The sequence below is a fragment of the Aythya fuligula genome, chromosome 23 (genome assembly GCF_009819795.1).
Source record: "Aythya fuligula isolate bAytFul2 chromosome 23, bAytFul2.pri, whole genome shotgun sequence".
NCBI lineage: Eukaryota > Metazoa > Chordata > Aves > Anseriformes > Anatidae > Aythya > Aythya fuligula.
The window spans coordinates 7,107,649-7,125,000 of NC_045581.1; the positions used below are offsets into that span (position 1 = coordinate 7,107,649).

Below are 17,352 nucleotides of genomic sequence, written 5' to 3' on the forward strand. Positions count from 1 at the left end.
GCACAGACTTGAAGATCTTTAGAGGTCTCTTCCAACCTAAATGATTCTATGATTCTACCAGCTATCTACAAAGGACAGCCCTTATGTTGCACCTGAATTTAACCCAAGCTGAGCTGGAGAACTTCTGCTCCTCCCTTTGAAGTGTTAGAAGTGGACAAGGAAGGCATCTACTTGCCAGCTTCTGTCAGTAGTATGTTCTGTGGCTGTGAAAATACAGAAGTGTGAGACTAGATCTTTTTGCCCCCTAGGTCCTTGTTGTTTTATCCTTCCTTCCTTCTGGCAGACCCAGCTGTAACAAGCCAGTACTCTCTCTTAGCCCTGCCTCTGTTCGCCAGTGATTCATTGAAGAGCTTGTTTGCATTAGCAATGCCTTATCAGTGAAATGCTTAGAAATGTACCCATGCTTGGGTGAGAGCCGGGCTCTGTGGCTGCAGACACTTGTGCACAGTCTGCACAAGTTTTGTCCTCCAGGCTGCAGGAAGCAAAACACACATGGATTTCTAGGGTGAGAAATGCTGGGGAGAGCAATGTGCTGCTTCCCATCGGGTTCAGCGGGGGGCTGCCAGTCCTTGCCTGACTCCTGCATCAAGGTGTGGAGGGGGGTCTGCAGCAATCCTTACTTCTCTTAGCAGGCACAAAGCATGCATTTGAAACTCATCTTGACAGGAGCACCACCTCTTGAACCGTCCCCAAAGGGAAGCTCTGAACATCGTAGGACTTGGCTCTGTACTAACGGTGCCGGTTGTCTCGTATCAGTTCCGTGCCCACCCAGAAGTGCAGGTCAAAGAAGCCAGCCCAGACCCTCAGCCTGGACTGTGTTGGCAAAGCAGAGCCCGGCTCGAGTGGAGGCGTTTCACAGATCGAAATCACCACCAAAAAATATTAATTTACAGATTCATTTCCAGGGAAGCGGGGAGGCGGCGCCGGGGGCCGGGCCCGGCCGGGGGAGCCACCTGCGGCGGCACCGCCCGACCCCGGCTCGGAGCCGGGCAGCGCCTCCGGGGGGCTGAGCCCGGGCGGTGGGCGAGGGAGGGGAGGTGGGAAGGGAGGGGAGAGCCGGGCCGCGGGGATGGCCCCGGGAGGACCCCGCGGCTGCCGCGGCCCCCGGGAGTAGCCTCGCTGCGGCTGCGGCTCTGCCCCGCTGCCGGGCGCTGTCCCGGCGGAGCCCCCCCGGGAGGCGGCTCCGTGCGAAGCAGCCGTCCCTGCGGCGAGGCGTTTGGCTGGGAGCTAAAGCAGAAGGAAACGCAGCGCAGCCGCCGCCGACCTGCTCGGCTTTAGCACGGCCCGGCCCGGCCGCGAGAAGCCGCTGGGGGCCGGTGACCGGCGGCGGCTCCGAGATGCCCGAGCTCCTGCCCTGACAGCCCCCTGCAGCGCCGTCAGCGAGGTGGGTTTGGGGTTTTTGTCGTTTCTTTTCCGAAATCTGCCGAGCCACGCGTTGGGAAGGGCTGGCAGGCTGCTACCTGGCCTGACGCGGGCAGCCGGGGGGCTGCGGAGCGCCCCCAGCCCCCAGCGGCCCCGCAGCGCTCCCGTCCCGCGGGAGCCGCCGCAGGCGCTGGCAGGGGAGGACCGCGACCGCTGGGTTTCCGTGGTAATTAACGCACGTAATGCCCTAGGAAGTCCTTGCTGAAGAAGCTCGGTATTTTGTAAGCAAACCCAGCTAACGTGATAGTTGCGCTTGGTGGAGTGTTTGGGCTGAGGGATTTGGTTTGGTGGTGAGAAAGCAGAAGATCAGGTCAGCGACTCGGCGGCTCGCTGAGGGTTGCTGCGGACAGGTAACAGCGCTGGGCGCCAGGCTGAGACACTGAGTGCTTGCCCAGAGCTTTGGGAGTTTCTGATCCGGGACGGGGTGTAGGTGTGGAGTGTGGCACTAGCTGCGGGTTTATCTGCACGGTGCCCTGGGAAGAGGGGAATGTGCATCGCCACTTCAGCGAGCTTGCATATGCAGTCCTTGAAGAAATCTTGTGACCACTTTCATTCTGCTGTCTGCAAAGTGAACAGACTTCCCAGTTTACGAATAGTCTTAAATGCATTTTAATATAGAAAAATACTCAAGATGTGAGACTTGCAGAGGTTCTTGCAAGAGTATTGATTGGCATTTTTTGGTAGATGAGCAGTCTGAATTGCAGAAGACACAGCCCAACAGCTGGGAAGCCGCATACGTTAGCTGCAGGCAGAGAGCAGCAGTCCTAAAACTCAAATCCACAAGTGGCAGTAGACTTGGCTCCCCTGTTCGCAGTAAGTCATGAAGGTTTCCTGTCCAGCCTTGCTCCTATCTGCCTGCTGAGACTGAAGGTGAGACATTTATTAGTTGCAATAAATTCTTTTTACTTAGGGCAATAGTGAATAAGTGAATAATAGTGAAAAATAAACAGTGAATCAGTTGGGAACAGGAAGCTTATTGCACAAAGGAGCTGGGAAGCCTGTGAGTGGTATGCTGAGAGCCTACAGCCGCCGATTCTCAAATCAATGCCTGCTGTGCTCACAGGGTAAATCCAGAAACACTGAACCTGCGGGGTGCTGGCACCTGCCCAAAACAGTTCTTGCTCCCCAGGGGTGGTAACTCTGTGCTGGGTTCTCATGCCTTTGTGCAAGGCTGGGATCAAAAGTGCTGACACACGGCTGGGTTGGGAGGGGGCTTGGTCGGGGCTGGCAAGTTAACCATGAGCTGGTGTATCATTAGGCATGGGAGAGAAGAAAAAAGTGTGGTGTCAATGACTGTGCTGCCTTTATTGAGAATCACAGAAATCAGGAAATGCAACCAAAATCTATAGACCTCTTGCAGGGAGAGATGATGTGAAGCATGAATGGAGATCACAGAGGAGAAAAGCAGGAAGAAAAAAAAAAAAAAAGGCTGCTGGGATGTCTGAGTCATCCAGTTTCCCACTGACATACATAACTTAATGTTTTCACAACCACCTCCGTGGAGCAACAAACTTATAGCATAACGTAATTCCAGGGCCCCTGCAGTCACAGTGCTTCCTCATGGTCAGCTGCGAAGGGCTAGCTACGAGTCAGGCATCCCCCTACCAGGCTTTGGGGTTAATGCAGCTGCTTCACGTGCCAGGCTGGGGGAGTGGGCAGAGGAAGGGGGCTCCACCTTTATCACATCCTCCTAGATGGAGACCCTTGGACCAAACACCTAAATCGCCGTACCTAACACCAGCATTTAACCACCCAGCTGTGTGCTTGCAAAGACACTGATTTTTTGGTGGGATTTTGCAGTGCTCGGGCTGAGGTGGGTGAAATGAGCACATAGACCATTGCAGCATCACTGGGAGGATGTGTCCTGCCCATCCTCTGCTGTGCTGCTCCAGAGTGCCGTGGCCTTGTGTGCTGCACAGCTGCTTGGTGCTTCTGCTTGGAGCAGAGTAGAAACCCAAATAATTACTTGGAAAGACAGAATTTCCTACGTGCATATTAGTCTGTAATGGAAGCCTCAAAACTCTTGACCTAGCAAATGTATTTGTAAAGTAAAGAAAAAAGAACACCCTTCTGCCAGCAAACAGGAGCTGTGTTGATTCATGTGCTACGGGTTGTGCTGATAAATGCAGGGCTGACATGAAAGGCAGCTGAGGGTGCAATCTTAATCCAGCCGGCTCTGCAATCACTGCGTGAGCAGCTGGTGTTTGCTCTGTGCCATGTGAATCTCAGTGTAAGGTAGATCCAGCAGTAGCTGTGTTCATGTCTCTGATTCTGTTGGACATAGCGAAGAGTGCCTGAGGAGCACATCTGGGTTTGCATTCCTTCTTGGATTGTTCCTGGTGTACATGCCATTGGGTAAGTGACTTGCCTGCAGGCATCAAAGAACTTGGAGAACAGAAGGGACTGGCCAGGGAGGTGTGCAGTGGTATCGGAACTGGGAGAAGTGGTTTTCTAGCCTGGGAACCCGGTCGTGGATTGGGCAAATCATTCAGGAATGGTACTGAACTCCAGCCATGGTTCAGTTTGGTTGGGAAAGAAGGTGGAGGATATGCTATATATTTCAAAGCCACTCTGACCACGTGTGTGAACACATTCTGTCCAGGCTTATTTCATGGTGGTGCTTTAACTCTCTGTTAGAGGAAGGTATTTCAGCATGTTGATGAAAAGCCTGTCTGTACTGCTATTAATTATTTGCGGAGTTGTGGCATTTCAAAGGCCCAGGACCACAACAGGACAGAGGTTTATCCAGCTCAGAAGTAGGAGGGAAATGCTCCTTTCTTTTCTGTTGCTGTCATCTTTTTCTTTCCCAAGCAATCTTTTGTGTTGTCATTTCTGAGGAGCTCTGGAGCTGTATAGGGAGCATGCAGAAAGTGCACCTCCCACTGCAGGACATAAGCACAGGATTCAGACCAATTCAGTCAAGCAGGTTAGATTGTGGGAATCAGGAGGGTTGATCACTGGAAGTGGTGGAAATGTTTCATTTACTAAGTGATTGTAGTCACATACTTAATTTAAAGTTACATTTACCAAAAACTGTGAAAACCTTGGCCCTAAATTAAACCAATTTCTTCTGTGCTTTGATTCCTTTATCATACCACAGTCCCTTAGGCGTTTTGTGTGTGTGTTGTTTGTTTGCTTTGTTCTGTTCTGTTTTTCTCCTTTCTAATTGGGAACTACGTGGGACATTTCCTTTAATCTGGCAAGAGACAGCGATGTGAACTTTGAGAGAGGTGTCTGTCTCTGATGCTTAAATGAAAGAGTTAATGCTGCAATTCCCGTGCTAACAGTATCAGTCCTGATCTCCTCTGTTGGGCTTTGGAGCATTTATGCAATTTTTTACTGCAGTAAGGCAGATGCCTGGACAGAAAAAATGAGCAAGGCTTTCTACAACAGAGTAATTTCCTGAACTACTCCAGCCTTTCATTAAATGGCACATCCAGCAAGGTCTAAAGCCTGTTAATCATTGCTGCAAAAGCATTACTGTATCTGGAATGTATTTTTGAACTCTGGCGTGGAAACCCAGCTCTATACATGCATTGTTGGACCGCAGCTGAAACTCAGGTAGTTTGAGCTTTGTGTTGGAGCAGGCATTTTCCTTCTGTGTAATTTGACTGCAATTAGCAGGGTCAGAAGATTCACCTGGATGTCACTGTTACGCTCTTGAGAAACGTGGCTCCCTGTTCCTTGCCAGAGAAGCTTTGCCGTGGAGCTGGATTTGGAACTGCACAATCGTTGCATGCAAAAATCAGCTTAATTCTGGTCTCCAGGACTATGAATTTCTGAAGAGAGTTTTCCAATGATATTGCTGAAGAGCTGAAATTAGTCCAGTAATAACAGGGCCATTTCTAGAGCAACACTTACAAAGCAGGGTTGACTTTCTGCTGCAAAACTGGAGGCAGACCGTGCTCAAGGAAGCGCAAGATGTTTTTCTGTGGTTTATTTGTCCAGATCCATTACCTTTCCCACCAACATGCAGTTTGCTGGGGCTTCCTTGAACACCACTGTCCTAGCAGCAGAGACAAGCTCCCGGGCAGTGTGATCTGAGGGATGTGTGACGTGTTGCTGTCGATGACTGCCAGCCTGGTAACAGAGGGTTCATCTCAGATTAATTTTCTTCTTACCCAATCTTACTTTCCATCTGAGTGCACATGTTGATGGTTTCTAAAATTTCTGTCACCTTGAGACTCATTCACCCTCTACCATGAGTCATTCCTACCTTGGTATTCACAGTGGTGCCTGAAGGCATTTTTCTTCTTTCTGTATCAGTTTTTCAGGGTAATATTTAACTGATAAATACATATCCTTTCTTCCTGCCCCCCAACCTGTACTCCACAGCCGATGCACGGTGTGTGGGATGTTATCAGTGTGCAGTGGGTAGAGCCATGTTACTGTCAGCAAAGGGTCTGAGCTGTTACATTTGGGGAGCTCAGGTGTGCTTTGGGCTCCCGTGAGGCTTTGCACTTGCTGAAACACCTGCATTCACACACATGGCAAGGAGAGGTGTGTGTGGCCCGGCATTTTAAGGCAGAAGATTAGAATTGGGAAACACGCAGTTTGCAGTCAGGTTTAGGTACTGCTGCTGGACAAGTCAATGACAAAGTCTATTTGGTTCAAATTTCCAGGTATGCCTTTCAAAACAAGTGCGCTCCTTCCTGGGGACCTGCCTTCAGCTCCTCACTTCTTGTCTGCCAGGTGAGCTGAGGCTGTTAGCGCTTCTTGAGATCAAAGCCACACAAGTAGACTTTTTTTTTTTTTTTCCCTTCGAGCTGTTACTGCACAGTAGACTTGCCTGTAGTTTGAGTAACTTTGTCTTGACAAAGAAATTAAATACTTTTAATACATGTTTTAACAGCTAAATCTGGAGAGCTCGTGCCAGAGCCCAAGACAAATGCTTATATAAAGGTGCGGGTCTGACATCGGGACATGTGCTGATACAGATGCTCAGTACAGAGCCGCGTTGTTTGCCTGAGGCCACGTTTATGCCTCAGCTCCTGGTAGCCAGCTTGAACTTGTTTTTTTTCCCCCTTTCCTCCCTCTCAGAGCCTTGCAAGGTAAGTTCAGGCACATTCAGGTCTCACTGAAGCACATTGTGTTTTTATTGCTTTTTGAAATTACAGTTTGCCTCAAAACCCAGGCAATGTTCCCAGTTCTCATGGCCTACGCTGCTGTAACATGAGCTTGGTAGCACATGACTGACCTGGCAGTAACATCTGTTTGGATTGCAGATGGATGGTTTGTCAGCTTATGGGGAGCTGAAGTTGAGTTTGTGGCTCTTATATTTAAGCCTATTTCCTTTCTGCGCTGTGCCATGAATGTTCAATTGATCCCCATGCCCCGCCGTCAGAGCATAATTGGGGACAATAAAACGCTCCAGCTCCAGCCACTAAGCGCTCACCGTGATTAAACAAGGCAAACCTTGTTGTAAGAACTGACGCTGCCAGGCCAGGCTGCCTGCAGAGGCAGGAGCAGAACTGAAAAAAGCATCTACTTCCACCAGCAACTGCTCACAATCCAGGTCCTTGCTCTTGAACCTAGTTACTTTTAGGAAGAGCAGAAAACTCTGAACTTCATTAGAAGGATTAACTTCTCTCTTGGATGAGAGTGAGCTCGCTGCTTCCCACAGATATTAGGTTGACGGCTTTGGAAGGAGTGTGAGCTGAGCTGAGCCTCAGACAGATGTGCCTTAGCACAAAGCTCCAAGCTCTGTAGCAGTGGGATGGGGGACGTGGATGGTAGCTGACTCCTTACCTGCTTCTTTTGCAGGATAAAGTACAATTATGGTTCTGTGATTTGCTCTTTGGCAGCAGTGCCAGTGAAAGGGTAAAATACTTCTGTAATTAAGATCCTGGGCTGAAACTACATCTTGATTCAAAACTACTACTGGAGAAATAATAGATGATTTTGTATTTCATTTAAAGCCTGCCACAACCTGATGCAAAGACCACCTTTTTCTGAGTGGCAAAGTGCTGAATTTGTGTGTCTTCCTAACCAGCACCTGCCTTCCCTGGCAGGAAGTTAGCTCTTCAGGTCCAGTTCTTATGGAAAAATTCAAACAAGCCCCTCTGTTCCCTGTCACCCTCTCCTCTAACTGCCAGGTGGCAGGAACCGCTCGGCAGCTGAGCTCTGATCCTGCCCTCGCTGTGAATGAGCGTGGCCATTGAGCCTGAAATTCAACGGGACAGGGGGAGGCAGGAAGGCCTCATAAATGGGGGCATTGCTACCACTTGCCAAAACAACCTATACGCTGTATCTGTAAAGGTGTTTGAAGTGGAAAAATGCCAAAGCTTAACTCTGTGGAAATATTTCCAATTCCCTCATACGTGGATGCAAAAATAACCAGCAGTGTGTGCCCCCACCCGCCTGTAGAGCTGTGTGTGAATTGCTGGTTCTCCAAAACTAGGGCAGGTGTGTGTGCACAGGAGAAGTACAGACTGTGTCATAAAGAAAGAATGTCCTGCGATTGCCGTAGCAAAGTCCATTTCTTCTCCCCTGTTGTTTAGCTCCTATGAAGCACTCTTCATTTTCCAAATGTTTTTCTATACAGAGTAGGATTTGGTCTGTAATACCCTGAAACTGGTATTTTCCCATGGATCTCGCTGGACTTTGCTGGATCCTTGACCCTTGTAAGGCAGGCTTGGGCAGGCGTAAATAGTCCTGCTGATTAATGGGTGAGGAATGGCGCTGGAGGTAAAGCAGAACTGAAGACTGACACCTCCCATCCTGACCGAGACACAGACCTCAGACCTTTCCAGTTGCTATAGAATACACAATGTGGGGAAAAAAAAAAAAAAAAGATTTTTTGCATTTTTCATTTTGCATCTTAAGACTCTTACAACCTGTGAGACAAATTCCTCCTTTTTGTACGCGGGCAGTTTCACTGACAACGATAACTCTATGGCTGTAGGTGACTCATACACAAATAGCTCGCCATTACCAAGGTGGCTTGAACCAGATGGAAGTTATGAAGTGTGACTGCTGGAGGGCTTAGTACCTAAATGTTCAGCCACCTTTATTTGTGATTTTTATTTTGGTAGTCAGAGAAGATAAAAATGCTGCTTTGAATCTGGAGCTTGTGTTCTCCTAGTCAGGAGCGGCAAAGTGGCAGTTGGACATGGCTTTTTCTGTACTGTGCCCATAGCCAAAATATTTGCTTAGTTTTCCCCAGCTTACAACGCAACGGTGAGTCTTGTCAACCTGTGCTTGTGTGCGGTACAACCTTGGTACAACCAGTGCAATTTCACATGGATCGGCCAGGGAACAGCTGCGGAGAGCACTGGTACCAGCACTCGGTGACTTCTCACAGGTTCCACCAAGGCACGTGTAAATCATTTCACTGTGCTATCCAATAAGGCTGAGCAAACTCTTAACACAAAATATTTCTTTTAGCATGGAAAGATCTGCGATGACAGTAGATGATCGTGTTGCTGTATTAACTTGGCACTGGCTAAACAAAGGAATCATTCAGTCAGAGGAGAATGACCCAGTTACAGATTCCGAGACAGTTATTTTTGCTTTTTAATTTAAAAGAAAAAAAACTCAAACCCCTTTTGACCGTAGGAGGATCGAAGTATCTGACCAAATCAACCTTGCAGTTCTAATCTTTCATACCCAAGCAAACATCAGCTTTTTCCTTCCTGCTGGTTACTGATCTCTCATTCCTCATATATTAAATGGAGCCTCACAAGTATGCACGGTGTGTTGACACAGCTACTGGTCTCCTCCCTGCCTCGAAACAAAACCCTGCCTGTGAAGAGCAATCACAGTCATATCTTCTTTGCCTCTCAAAATTGTACTTTGCGACTAAATTAATTTTATTTGATAGATGTTACTTTGAAGTAACCTTTAGGAAAGCCTTAATAAAGGGGAAAGGAAGAAGGCAGAGTAGACGCGTTAGCTGTGAATTGGTATTTTCAGTAGTTAACTAGTTATCTGGCTGTGTCCCAGGAGGCTGATTTGCAGTTCTTTTTACTGCTAATTTCTATCCACTTCATTTTCTGGCTATTCTATGTTGCATGCTCTGTAAAACTTGAAGCTACTTAAGGACATGCCACAGGTCCACAATATCCCACTGGAGTATAACAGAGGGTAGGGCAGAGTCCTGCTTGTGTGTATACTGGGCAGCACCTGAAGCAGGAAACTCAAATGCAGTATCAGTTTTTGGTTGATAGTTTCAGGGTATTAGCTCTCTGAAGCTAGGAGCTGAAATGGTTTCAGAGGTCTGTTTGAAGTGGTATTCACACCATGAAGGATTCTGAAGGATTCTTTTGGTAGCTAAGGTTACTAGTCACATTTAGAAAACATGGGAAATGCTTATAAGATCAGTAAACATACAGGCTGTTCTTTCTAGATCTACAGTTTTACCCTACCGAAATATAGAAACAGGTGTATGTTCAGCTATCCGCTTGCAGGCTTGTCCTCTTCCAGCAAGAGACCTGCAATGACGCTGGTGTGAGTAAGGTTACTTCCCAAAACTCAAAGCAAACTGTCGCACTTGTGTTGCTTTTCTTTTTCTTTTTTTTTTTTTTTTTGTTGTTGTGGCATAGCAGTTGTTTGCCATATAAGTTTGGAGCTTCAATTTAGGTAATTAAACTGTTTTTGTTCTCTCACCTCCTCCTGCTTTTTTTAAGGTATTGATACTTGGTATGAAAATCTCTTACTTTGTTGTGATTCCCACCAATAAGTATCCTTACATCACTTGGCAGCAATGACGTAACAGAAAACCTGTGGGTTTTTTTGCCTTCCTTTATATTGCTGACTATCAGATACGGGACTCTTCACAGATAAGCATCTCTATAAATCAACTTGGCAATGGAGGAGTGGGGCAGGGAGGTCGAGTACTTTCTCCTCTTAGCCCTGCTTTGCCTGCTTATTTTCCCAGTGACCTGAATCTCATAACCTGGTGTAATCTAAAATCCTAAAGCACTTAAGATACATAAATTTGTCCAAAAAATGTGTAACATCAGTAATCTGTGGGTAACAATGCATCATTGTGTTGGTATCTTGTTTTATCCTATGAACACTGAACAGTGTATGTTATAAGGCACATTGCTCACGACTAGATTGTAGCAAAACTTCCACTGACTTCCACAGGGCCAGATTTTCACCACTAAGAAAATATTAAGAACCCCTTAGTAGAAGGTAAATAGAGCTCAGAATCTTTAATAGGCAGTTGCCTAATTAATGAAGAATTGGTAGCACAATTCAGTGACAATAGTTGATGAAATCACTCTTCTTTTTTCTTCTGTAGCCCAAGCAAGATGACGACAGCCGCACCACTGATCAATAATACTCAGTTCTCATTAAATGTGACCACAAAATCTCAAGAACAAAGTCTTTATCAAAGTAAGAAAAGTAGTGGGGTGGTGGCTTTTTTTTTTTTTTTGTACTGTAATTACCATACCTTGATTAGATCAGTAGTGACGTCCAAACTTGTTTTCATTTTCTCTCGTATTTGTTAAGTATACATGAGGAAAAGACATGAGAAAAAGAGAACAATTATTTGTATACTCCAGTTCTCATGCAATACTTGGGTGCTCCAGTTTCTCAGCTAAACACTCCTCCTCCTTCCTTGCCTCCCAAATGCTTGTATCCCAAACTGTTCCACTGAATAAAAAGTAACAAAGAGAAATGCTTTTTTTTTTTTTTTTTTTTTTTCCCCTGTAGTTTTTTAAATGGACCTTTGAACTTAGCAAACTTCAAACAGTACAGCGATAACTTTTTAAATAAGACCTTCTTCCTTTCTGCTTCCCTGCCAGGTTCTGGAGCAATAGTTGCTGCCATCGTAGTAGGAGTAATTATTATATTTACAGTGGTTCTGCTCATATTGAAAACGTATAACAGGTATGTGGTTGAGTTCTATACTTCAGTAAGGCAAAGCAGGATGAACCAAAACCTGTCAGGTGTGCTCCCATCTCACAGACCATTTTGTAATGTGTTGCTGAAAATTTCAAGGAGAATACAAACCTTAACGTGCTTGGTTGATGCTACGTGAATCGTCTGTGACTGAAAGGCTAGGAAGCAGAACAGGTTGTTGACAGCGGACACCCGATGGATATTCTTTTTAGGGGACTTCTGTTGACATAGAAGTTTGCTGGGAGCATCACAGCTGCCAGAGCAGAGCTCAGTTTCTCAGTTTCAAGGCATTGGGTTAGGCTTGTGTGTGTTATAAAAGCAGTGACTTGCCATTTAGTATCTTTGGAATGAAATCCCAGTTTCCATTAGCTTCCCAATAGCTATTCAGCTCAACCTGCTTCTGCAGGAGTCTTCCCAATACTTATCATGGGAGACACCACAACAGGTGCCAGCACTGCTGATGCTTTCATTGCTTCCTTTCCAGGCGCATGCGAGTGAAGCGTGAGCTGGAACCCAAGAGCACCAAAACAGCAATGCCACCTGCTTTAGGGCAGAACAGCGACAGCATTACTCAGCATCCTGTGGTGACCTTCATACCCATGGACATCCATATGCAGAGCAGACAGTTGTGAACATGTGTCCTCCTGTGGGAGAAAAGAGCTGGAGTTCTTATTCACACGGACCTGGGACTTACAGCAAAGCAACACTGCACTGGGAACAGCAGTAGCTGTTATCTTGTCTACAGATTGTAATTAGCCCTGCCTTCTCTCTTTGAGAGGAGAACTAAATGATCTGAACACTTTCTGTATGATGAAAATCAACTGGTGAAGGCATACAGACCATGGGAAATGCAATGAGCCTTCTTACAGAGCTCTGGGTACAGAAGGACAAAATGGGCCAAACCCATTTGTTGGAAGAAATGGTGAAGACTCGTATTTTGTGGAGCTCTTGCTTACTCAGAATTTGAGCTTTTTCTATTCTGCAATGACTGATGATAAATGGAAGAAAAACTTGGACATGCGAGCTGCAACTCAGGTTGAACCTGGCTTTGTTAAGATTTATGTGAAACAGATTTGTAGTCTATTTTATACATGATGGATAGTATGGGAAGTAGCAAACTGTAAGTAGCAAAATTGTATTTATCTTTAGTCGTCTTTTGTGTTTCTAATACCAGGTACGTATGGTTTTAGACAGAAAAGTTAATTTTTATTTTCAAGTATTTTTGAAACATTTCTATAAACTTGGTACCTTGTCTGTTTCCAAATGAACTGGTCCAGAGGTTTTCAATTTCATGCCAAGGTTGCTGCTCTACGTTCATTACTGCTGTTGCATTTGAGTATTTAGTCTAAGAGCCTGAGAAGTTCTTTAATTGAAAAAAGTAAACAGGGAAAGGCACTTCAAAGCAAGTGAGGGTTTATGCAACTACTTTACTACAACTTGAAAACATCCTGAAATGTTTGTCCCCTAATGCAGGCCAGGCTTGAAATAGTTTTAATTTTTTCCGCTCTTGTGGAAAGCATCTGAAAGTGATGTTGATCTGCAAGTGTGATGGCTGTGGGTGTACAGTAATGCACCAAAGAAATTCCCAAGGATATTTCACAGCCCACTGAGTCTGATCACACAGTGGCATTGTCAAGGCGTTCTGTGGCTGATTGTCTCATAGTGTGCATATCAAAGCATCCCTGAAGCACTGGCTGACAGGACAGATAGTATTAGGAAGAGGAGTGAAACCCCATTTTATTGGGAAACAGCTCCGCTCTTTGACAGATACACCTTGAATTGTAAGAAACCACTCACTCAAACGGCTAGATAGTGTGAAGTAAATACAGCAGTAATGGTCTGGATATACCGTATGAAGTTTCTCTTACGTTTAGACAATCCCAGAAGCTAGCTCTAAGCTACTGTGACCATTAGAGGGCTCCAGCCTGCTTTCAGACCACAGTAAAACTTAGTAGGGCATTTGAACTCCTTTTTGGGAGCTGCAGAGGGAGGTTACTCATCAAATCGAGTCACAGAGAACCTGCAGCCCACCGCAGCTTTTGTCTTGCAGCAGTTCCCGTGCTGTTCTTCTCAGTGCTGTCGCAAGTCATGACTCCCTTGAACAGTTACTGTTCCTAAATCATGCAGCACCAAAACTAAGCTGACCATTCTGAGAGCAAAGTGATAAGGGACAGGAGTGACACACCGATGTACTTTTCTCCAAGATATGCAAACATCTCTGGAACAGGTTATTTTTACCAACTGGTGGTTTTCTGCAGAAACTAAATTCAATTACTCTGCAATTTCTTTAATGAAACTCGAGCACAGTCTGAATTCCAAACTAAATACTAAGACAGCTGTTTGTGAAGTTTCTAAATCTTGTAAATATTTTACTTGCCCAAATTCTGTAACTTACTCTGGTGGCAGGAATAATTGATATAATAATTCCTAAGAGGTTGCAGAAGCCAATTGAATTTTTGTAGAGGAGCTGGCCTCCTGCTTCTATTTCTGAACATTTAAAGCTGTTTTTTGAGCATGTTCTGCTGTATCCAAATCCAGATCTTTAGAAAAGATTGTTGTGGTTTAACCCGGCCAGCAGCTAAACACCACACAGCCGTTCGCTTGCCCTCCTCCCTCCCTCTTTGGGATGGGGTAGAGAAACGGGAAAGTGAAGCCTGTGGGTTGAGATAGAGACAGTTTATTAACACATAATGATAGTAACAATGATAGTAGTACTACTGCTAATAGTGCGTACAAACAAGTGATGCACAGTGCAGTTGCTCACCACCCGCTGGCCGATGCCCAGCCTAACCCCGAGCAGCTGCCCCCGGACCTGGGCCAGCCCCCCTGTGTGCTGTTCAGCAGGACCCCAGATGGGTTGGAATACCCCTTCGGGCAGTTGGGGTCAGCTGTCCTGGGCCTGTCCCCTCCCAGCTCCTGCTGCACTCCCAGCCTGCCCGCTGGCAGGACGGAGCGAGAAGCTGAGACGTCCTTGGCTTGGTGTAAGCACTGCTCTGCAACAACTAAACCATCAATGTGGTATCAACGTTATTCTCATCCTAAATCCCACACACAGCACCATACAAACTACTCGGAGGAAAATTAACCCTGCCCTAACTGAAACCAGGGCAAAGATAAGCCTCATCTCGCAGTCATCTGTTTAACGTTATCGGGCAGACCCGCTTCTAACGGATTGTTGCCTTTGCATTGACAGAATTAATTAGTTGATTAATCGTAACAGCGAGCTGCACCCTGCTGCACTGAGGCAGCACGCGCAGTGCTGCCGTACACCGCTCTGTGCGGGTGGCCGCTGCTGCGGGCGGAGCAGCCGCCCCCCCGGGGGCTCTGTCTTTAAAGGGCTCCTTTGGGTGCCGCTTCGAGCACCCAACGCGCTGGGAGCCCCGCCACAGCCACCCCGCCACAGCCGCGACGCCCCCAGGGGCCCGGGGCGCGGCCCTGTCCCGCCCGAGGCCTCCCGCCGCTGGGGGGCGCTGGGGAGCTCCGGGGGGCTCCGGGCCTCGCGCGCCCCCTCCCGGCCCCGTCGCTGCCTCGGGGCGGGGCCGGGCCCTGGGAGCCACCCCCGCCCCGCCCCTCGCCAACATCTCGCGAGAAGAGGGTTCGCAGCCCCGCAGCCCCCCCCCCGCACAGCCGCCCCCGGAACGTCGCGCTTCCCGATTGGCCGATTCCGGCGCGCTCCCCTACCCTCTCCGCCCGCATCCGCCAATCGGCGGGCGTCGCAGAGCCTTCACGGAGCGCGCGGCTCCGCCCCCTCGCCCCCTCCCGCTCGTGCCGCGCGCAGGCGCCCCGCGCTCTCCTCCCCCCCCCCCCCCTCCGCCTCAGCGCCAGCAGCGTGCGAGGGGCTCGCGGCGCGCGGTGCACGCCGGGACGGCCTCGCGCTGCGGCCAGGAGGAGGCGGAGGAGGCAAGATGGACGCGGGCTTCTTCCGCGTAAGTGCCGGCGGCGGGCGGCCGGCGGCGGAGAGGGCGCCGGGGCCGGCCCGGAGGGCAGCGGGCGGCCGGGCCGGGCCTCCGCGGGCCTCGCCGCCGCCGGGGAAGGAAGGCGCTGGCGCGGCGCTCCCCGAGCAGCGCCGCCGTGCCCCCCGCCCCCGCCCTGCGCAGGCTCCTGCGAGCGGCGGCCGCGCAGAAAATGGCGGCGGGACCCAGGCGGCGCGGGGCGGCCGGGGCCGGGGGGGGGGGCCCAGGGCTCCCGAGGGCTCCCGAGGCCGCCGCCGCTCCCCGCGCGGGGCCCGGAGGAGGAGGCGGGGATGGGGGGGTCCCGGCGCGGCGGGGCCTGCGGCCGCCTCGCGGGCTGAGCCCCGGGGCCCTGAAACGCGGGGGGGATTTGGGGGGGGTTGCAGTGAGACGTGCTGGTTTAGAGGAAATAAACAAAAGTGCCCTTTTTTAGCCCTTTTTTGAAGCGTGGGGACTTAAAGCTCCGTGGTGTGAAGATTATTCGGTGTTTTAAGAAATAAACTGGTGTATTTCTTCTAACCTTTTCTTCACTAATTAAAATTGATTTATTTTTTAAAGAGCTTCCGTGGCTGTTGTGCGAGTACTTAATTTTACACGGAATCTAACTGATGGAAAGTCGCTGACCCGTTCAGCCCTATTATTTTGTATTTCTGCACCAGGGATGCTTTTAAAGCATGGGAGCACACGTTTCCCTTCATTTAATCACTTTTATGCTAATGTGCTAGCCTGGTAAAAATGTCATAAGCATGCTAGGAGATGAGTTGAAGAGAAAAATAATTACAAGTTAAATCTAGGTTTGTCCCATCTGGTGCCATTCTTTAAAAGTTTACAGACCGAATAATTGTCACTTACAGTGCAATGACTGGGACTGAAAACACTGAACTAGAAGTTGAGTATTGTTTTAGACTGGGCTGTGAAAGGTGCCTAATTTAAAAAAACAAAAAATAAAAATCAAAACATGGTAGTGAAACAGGGCTGTAAATAATATTTTAAACAATTGGAAAAGTTAAAAGCCAAGACATTCTTGAATGATCTGGTGAGTATTGCATCTGTTGCTAAGGTGTAGGTTGCAATGCTGCAAATACTATAAACAGTTTTAAACATACTTAATCCTGGCAGGTGTCTGTGCCACAAGTCTTTACAATTCCTGTGTCCCAAGGTTGCAAATGGGAATGTTAATGCTTTCAGTTCCCATTCTGTACTTGACAAATTTGGAGTGTATTATGTTGCTAATTCAGGGTGTTTTTCTGATCAAATTAAGTGGTTACCCTAGAATTTTGAGCTTTTTTTTTTTTTTTTTTTTTTTTTATCTTTTGGTTCATTAGCAGCTTGTATTATTACTTGCATGCAACGCATTCTTTCCGTGCACAGGAAATTGAATGTATTAATTTCCTGTGTTCTTCATCAGTCACGTTGATTTCCTGAATAAACTTTACTTCACATGTGAATTCTGGGCTTTTGAATTGTTAACGGGTTATTAGTATTTGGATGCAGTTCTGCACATACTTCTGTTCGTGTGCAGTTGTTTACTTCTGTGCAAGTAAATTTTCCAGACACGGGCTTTCAAGTCTTCCAGTTCCAAATGATTTCATCCATAGTTTCTGTTCACAAAAGTGGAACAAGTTGGTGAACTTTAACAGAGCATGATCAATAAAATAGTATTCTTTGTACTCTTGCTGACTCTGTGTTAGCTAATTCACTTCAGAGATTTACCCAGGGGCTTCACAGATGTCACTGTAGCCAAATATAATGTTTTTGTTACTGGAAAGGGGAAGAACAACTTACTCCTTCTGAGGAGTTTGTGAGTTCCAGCATAGGTCCTTCTCATTGCAGTTCAGCACTACTGTACTTTTAAAATTTGCAAGTAGTGTGCCGGGGAGATTACCTGGTTAAGGTATCACTGTGGAGTTAGGAGTTTGCCTACCCCTAAACCTTCAGCAGTAGGTGATGACTGCGGTGCTGAAATAGGCACTGGAAAAGGCTCATTTGTGTGCACAATGGTGTCACTGGTGTTGCTGTGCAAATACGTGGGAAAGAATGTATAGGAAACCAGTACTGAAAGCTGGATGGATGTCATGCAGACTAAACTTCTTTTTTTTCCTGTGCTTTAGGGAACAAGTGCAGAACA

The 17,352-nt window shown here is 47.6% G+C and overlaps 2 protein-coding genes across 9 annotated transcripts in view; both read left to right on the forward strand.

Annotated features, from left to right (window-relative positions):
• The first annotated feature begins 1,170 nt into the window (after positions 1 to 1,170).
• NCMAP (non-compact myelin associated protein) lies at positions 1,171 to 12,447 on the forward strand. 4 transcript variants are annotated; one of them, XM_032202281.1, is made up of 6 exons: positions 1,171 to 1,384; positions 2,107 to 2,292; positions 6,045 to 6,114; positions 10,670 to 10,764; positions 11,178 to 11,262; positions 11,759 to 12,447. In XM_032202281.1, the coding sequence occupies exons 3-6, from the start codon at positions 6,047 to 6,049 to the stop codon at positions 11,904 to 11,906; spliced, it is 396 nt and encodes a 131-aa protein (XP_032058172.1). In that variant the 5' UTR covers positions 1,171 to 1,384; positions 2,107 to 2,292; positions 6,045 to 6,046; the 3' UTR covers positions 11,907 to 12,447. The 4 variants fall into 4 exon arrangements, with proteins under 4 accessions (XP_032058172.1, XP_032058173.1, XP_032058175.1 ...); XM_032202282.1 differs by lacking the exon at positions 6,045 to 6,114; XM_032202284.1 differs by lacking the exons at positions 2,107 to 2,292; positions 6,045 to 6,114.
• A 2,671-nt stretch (positions 12,448 to 15,118) lies between these two features.
• SRRM1 (serine and arginine repetitive matrix 1) overlaps positions 15,119 to 17,352 on the forward strand; it is a 17,832-nt gene continuing 15,598 nt past the window's right edge. For all 5 annotated transcript variants that reach the window (XM_032202123.1, XM_032202124.1, XM_032202127.1 and 2 more), the window contains exons 1-2: positions 15,119 to 15,200; positions 17,336 to 17,352. The exon at positions 17,336 to 17,352 is cut by the window's right edge and continues 73 nt beyond it. In XM_032202123.1, the coding sequence (XP_032058014.1) occupies positions 15,180 to 15,200; positions 17,336 to 17,352 (38 nt within the window). In that variant the 5' untranslated portion in view covers positions 15,119 to 15,179. The remainder of the gene's footprint in view (positions 15,201 to 17,335) is intronic.

What these genes read in the sequence shown, in the direction of transcription:
- NCMAP (XM_032202280.1), top strand. Translation starts at nt 6,014, where the DNA reads ATGACAAAGTCTATTTGGTTCAAATTTCCAGGTATGCCTTTCAAAACA. An exon ending in AGAACAAAGTCTTTATCAAA is followed by an intron (nt 10,765 to 11,177) that starts GTAAGAAAAGTA and finishes CTTCCCTGCCAG; the next exon opens with GTTCTGGAGCAATAGTTGCT. An exon ending in ATATTGAAAACGTATAACAG is followed by an intron (nt 11,263 to 11,758) that starts GTATGTGGTTGA and finishes CTTCCTTTCCAG; the next exon opens with GCGCATGCGAGTGAAGCGTG.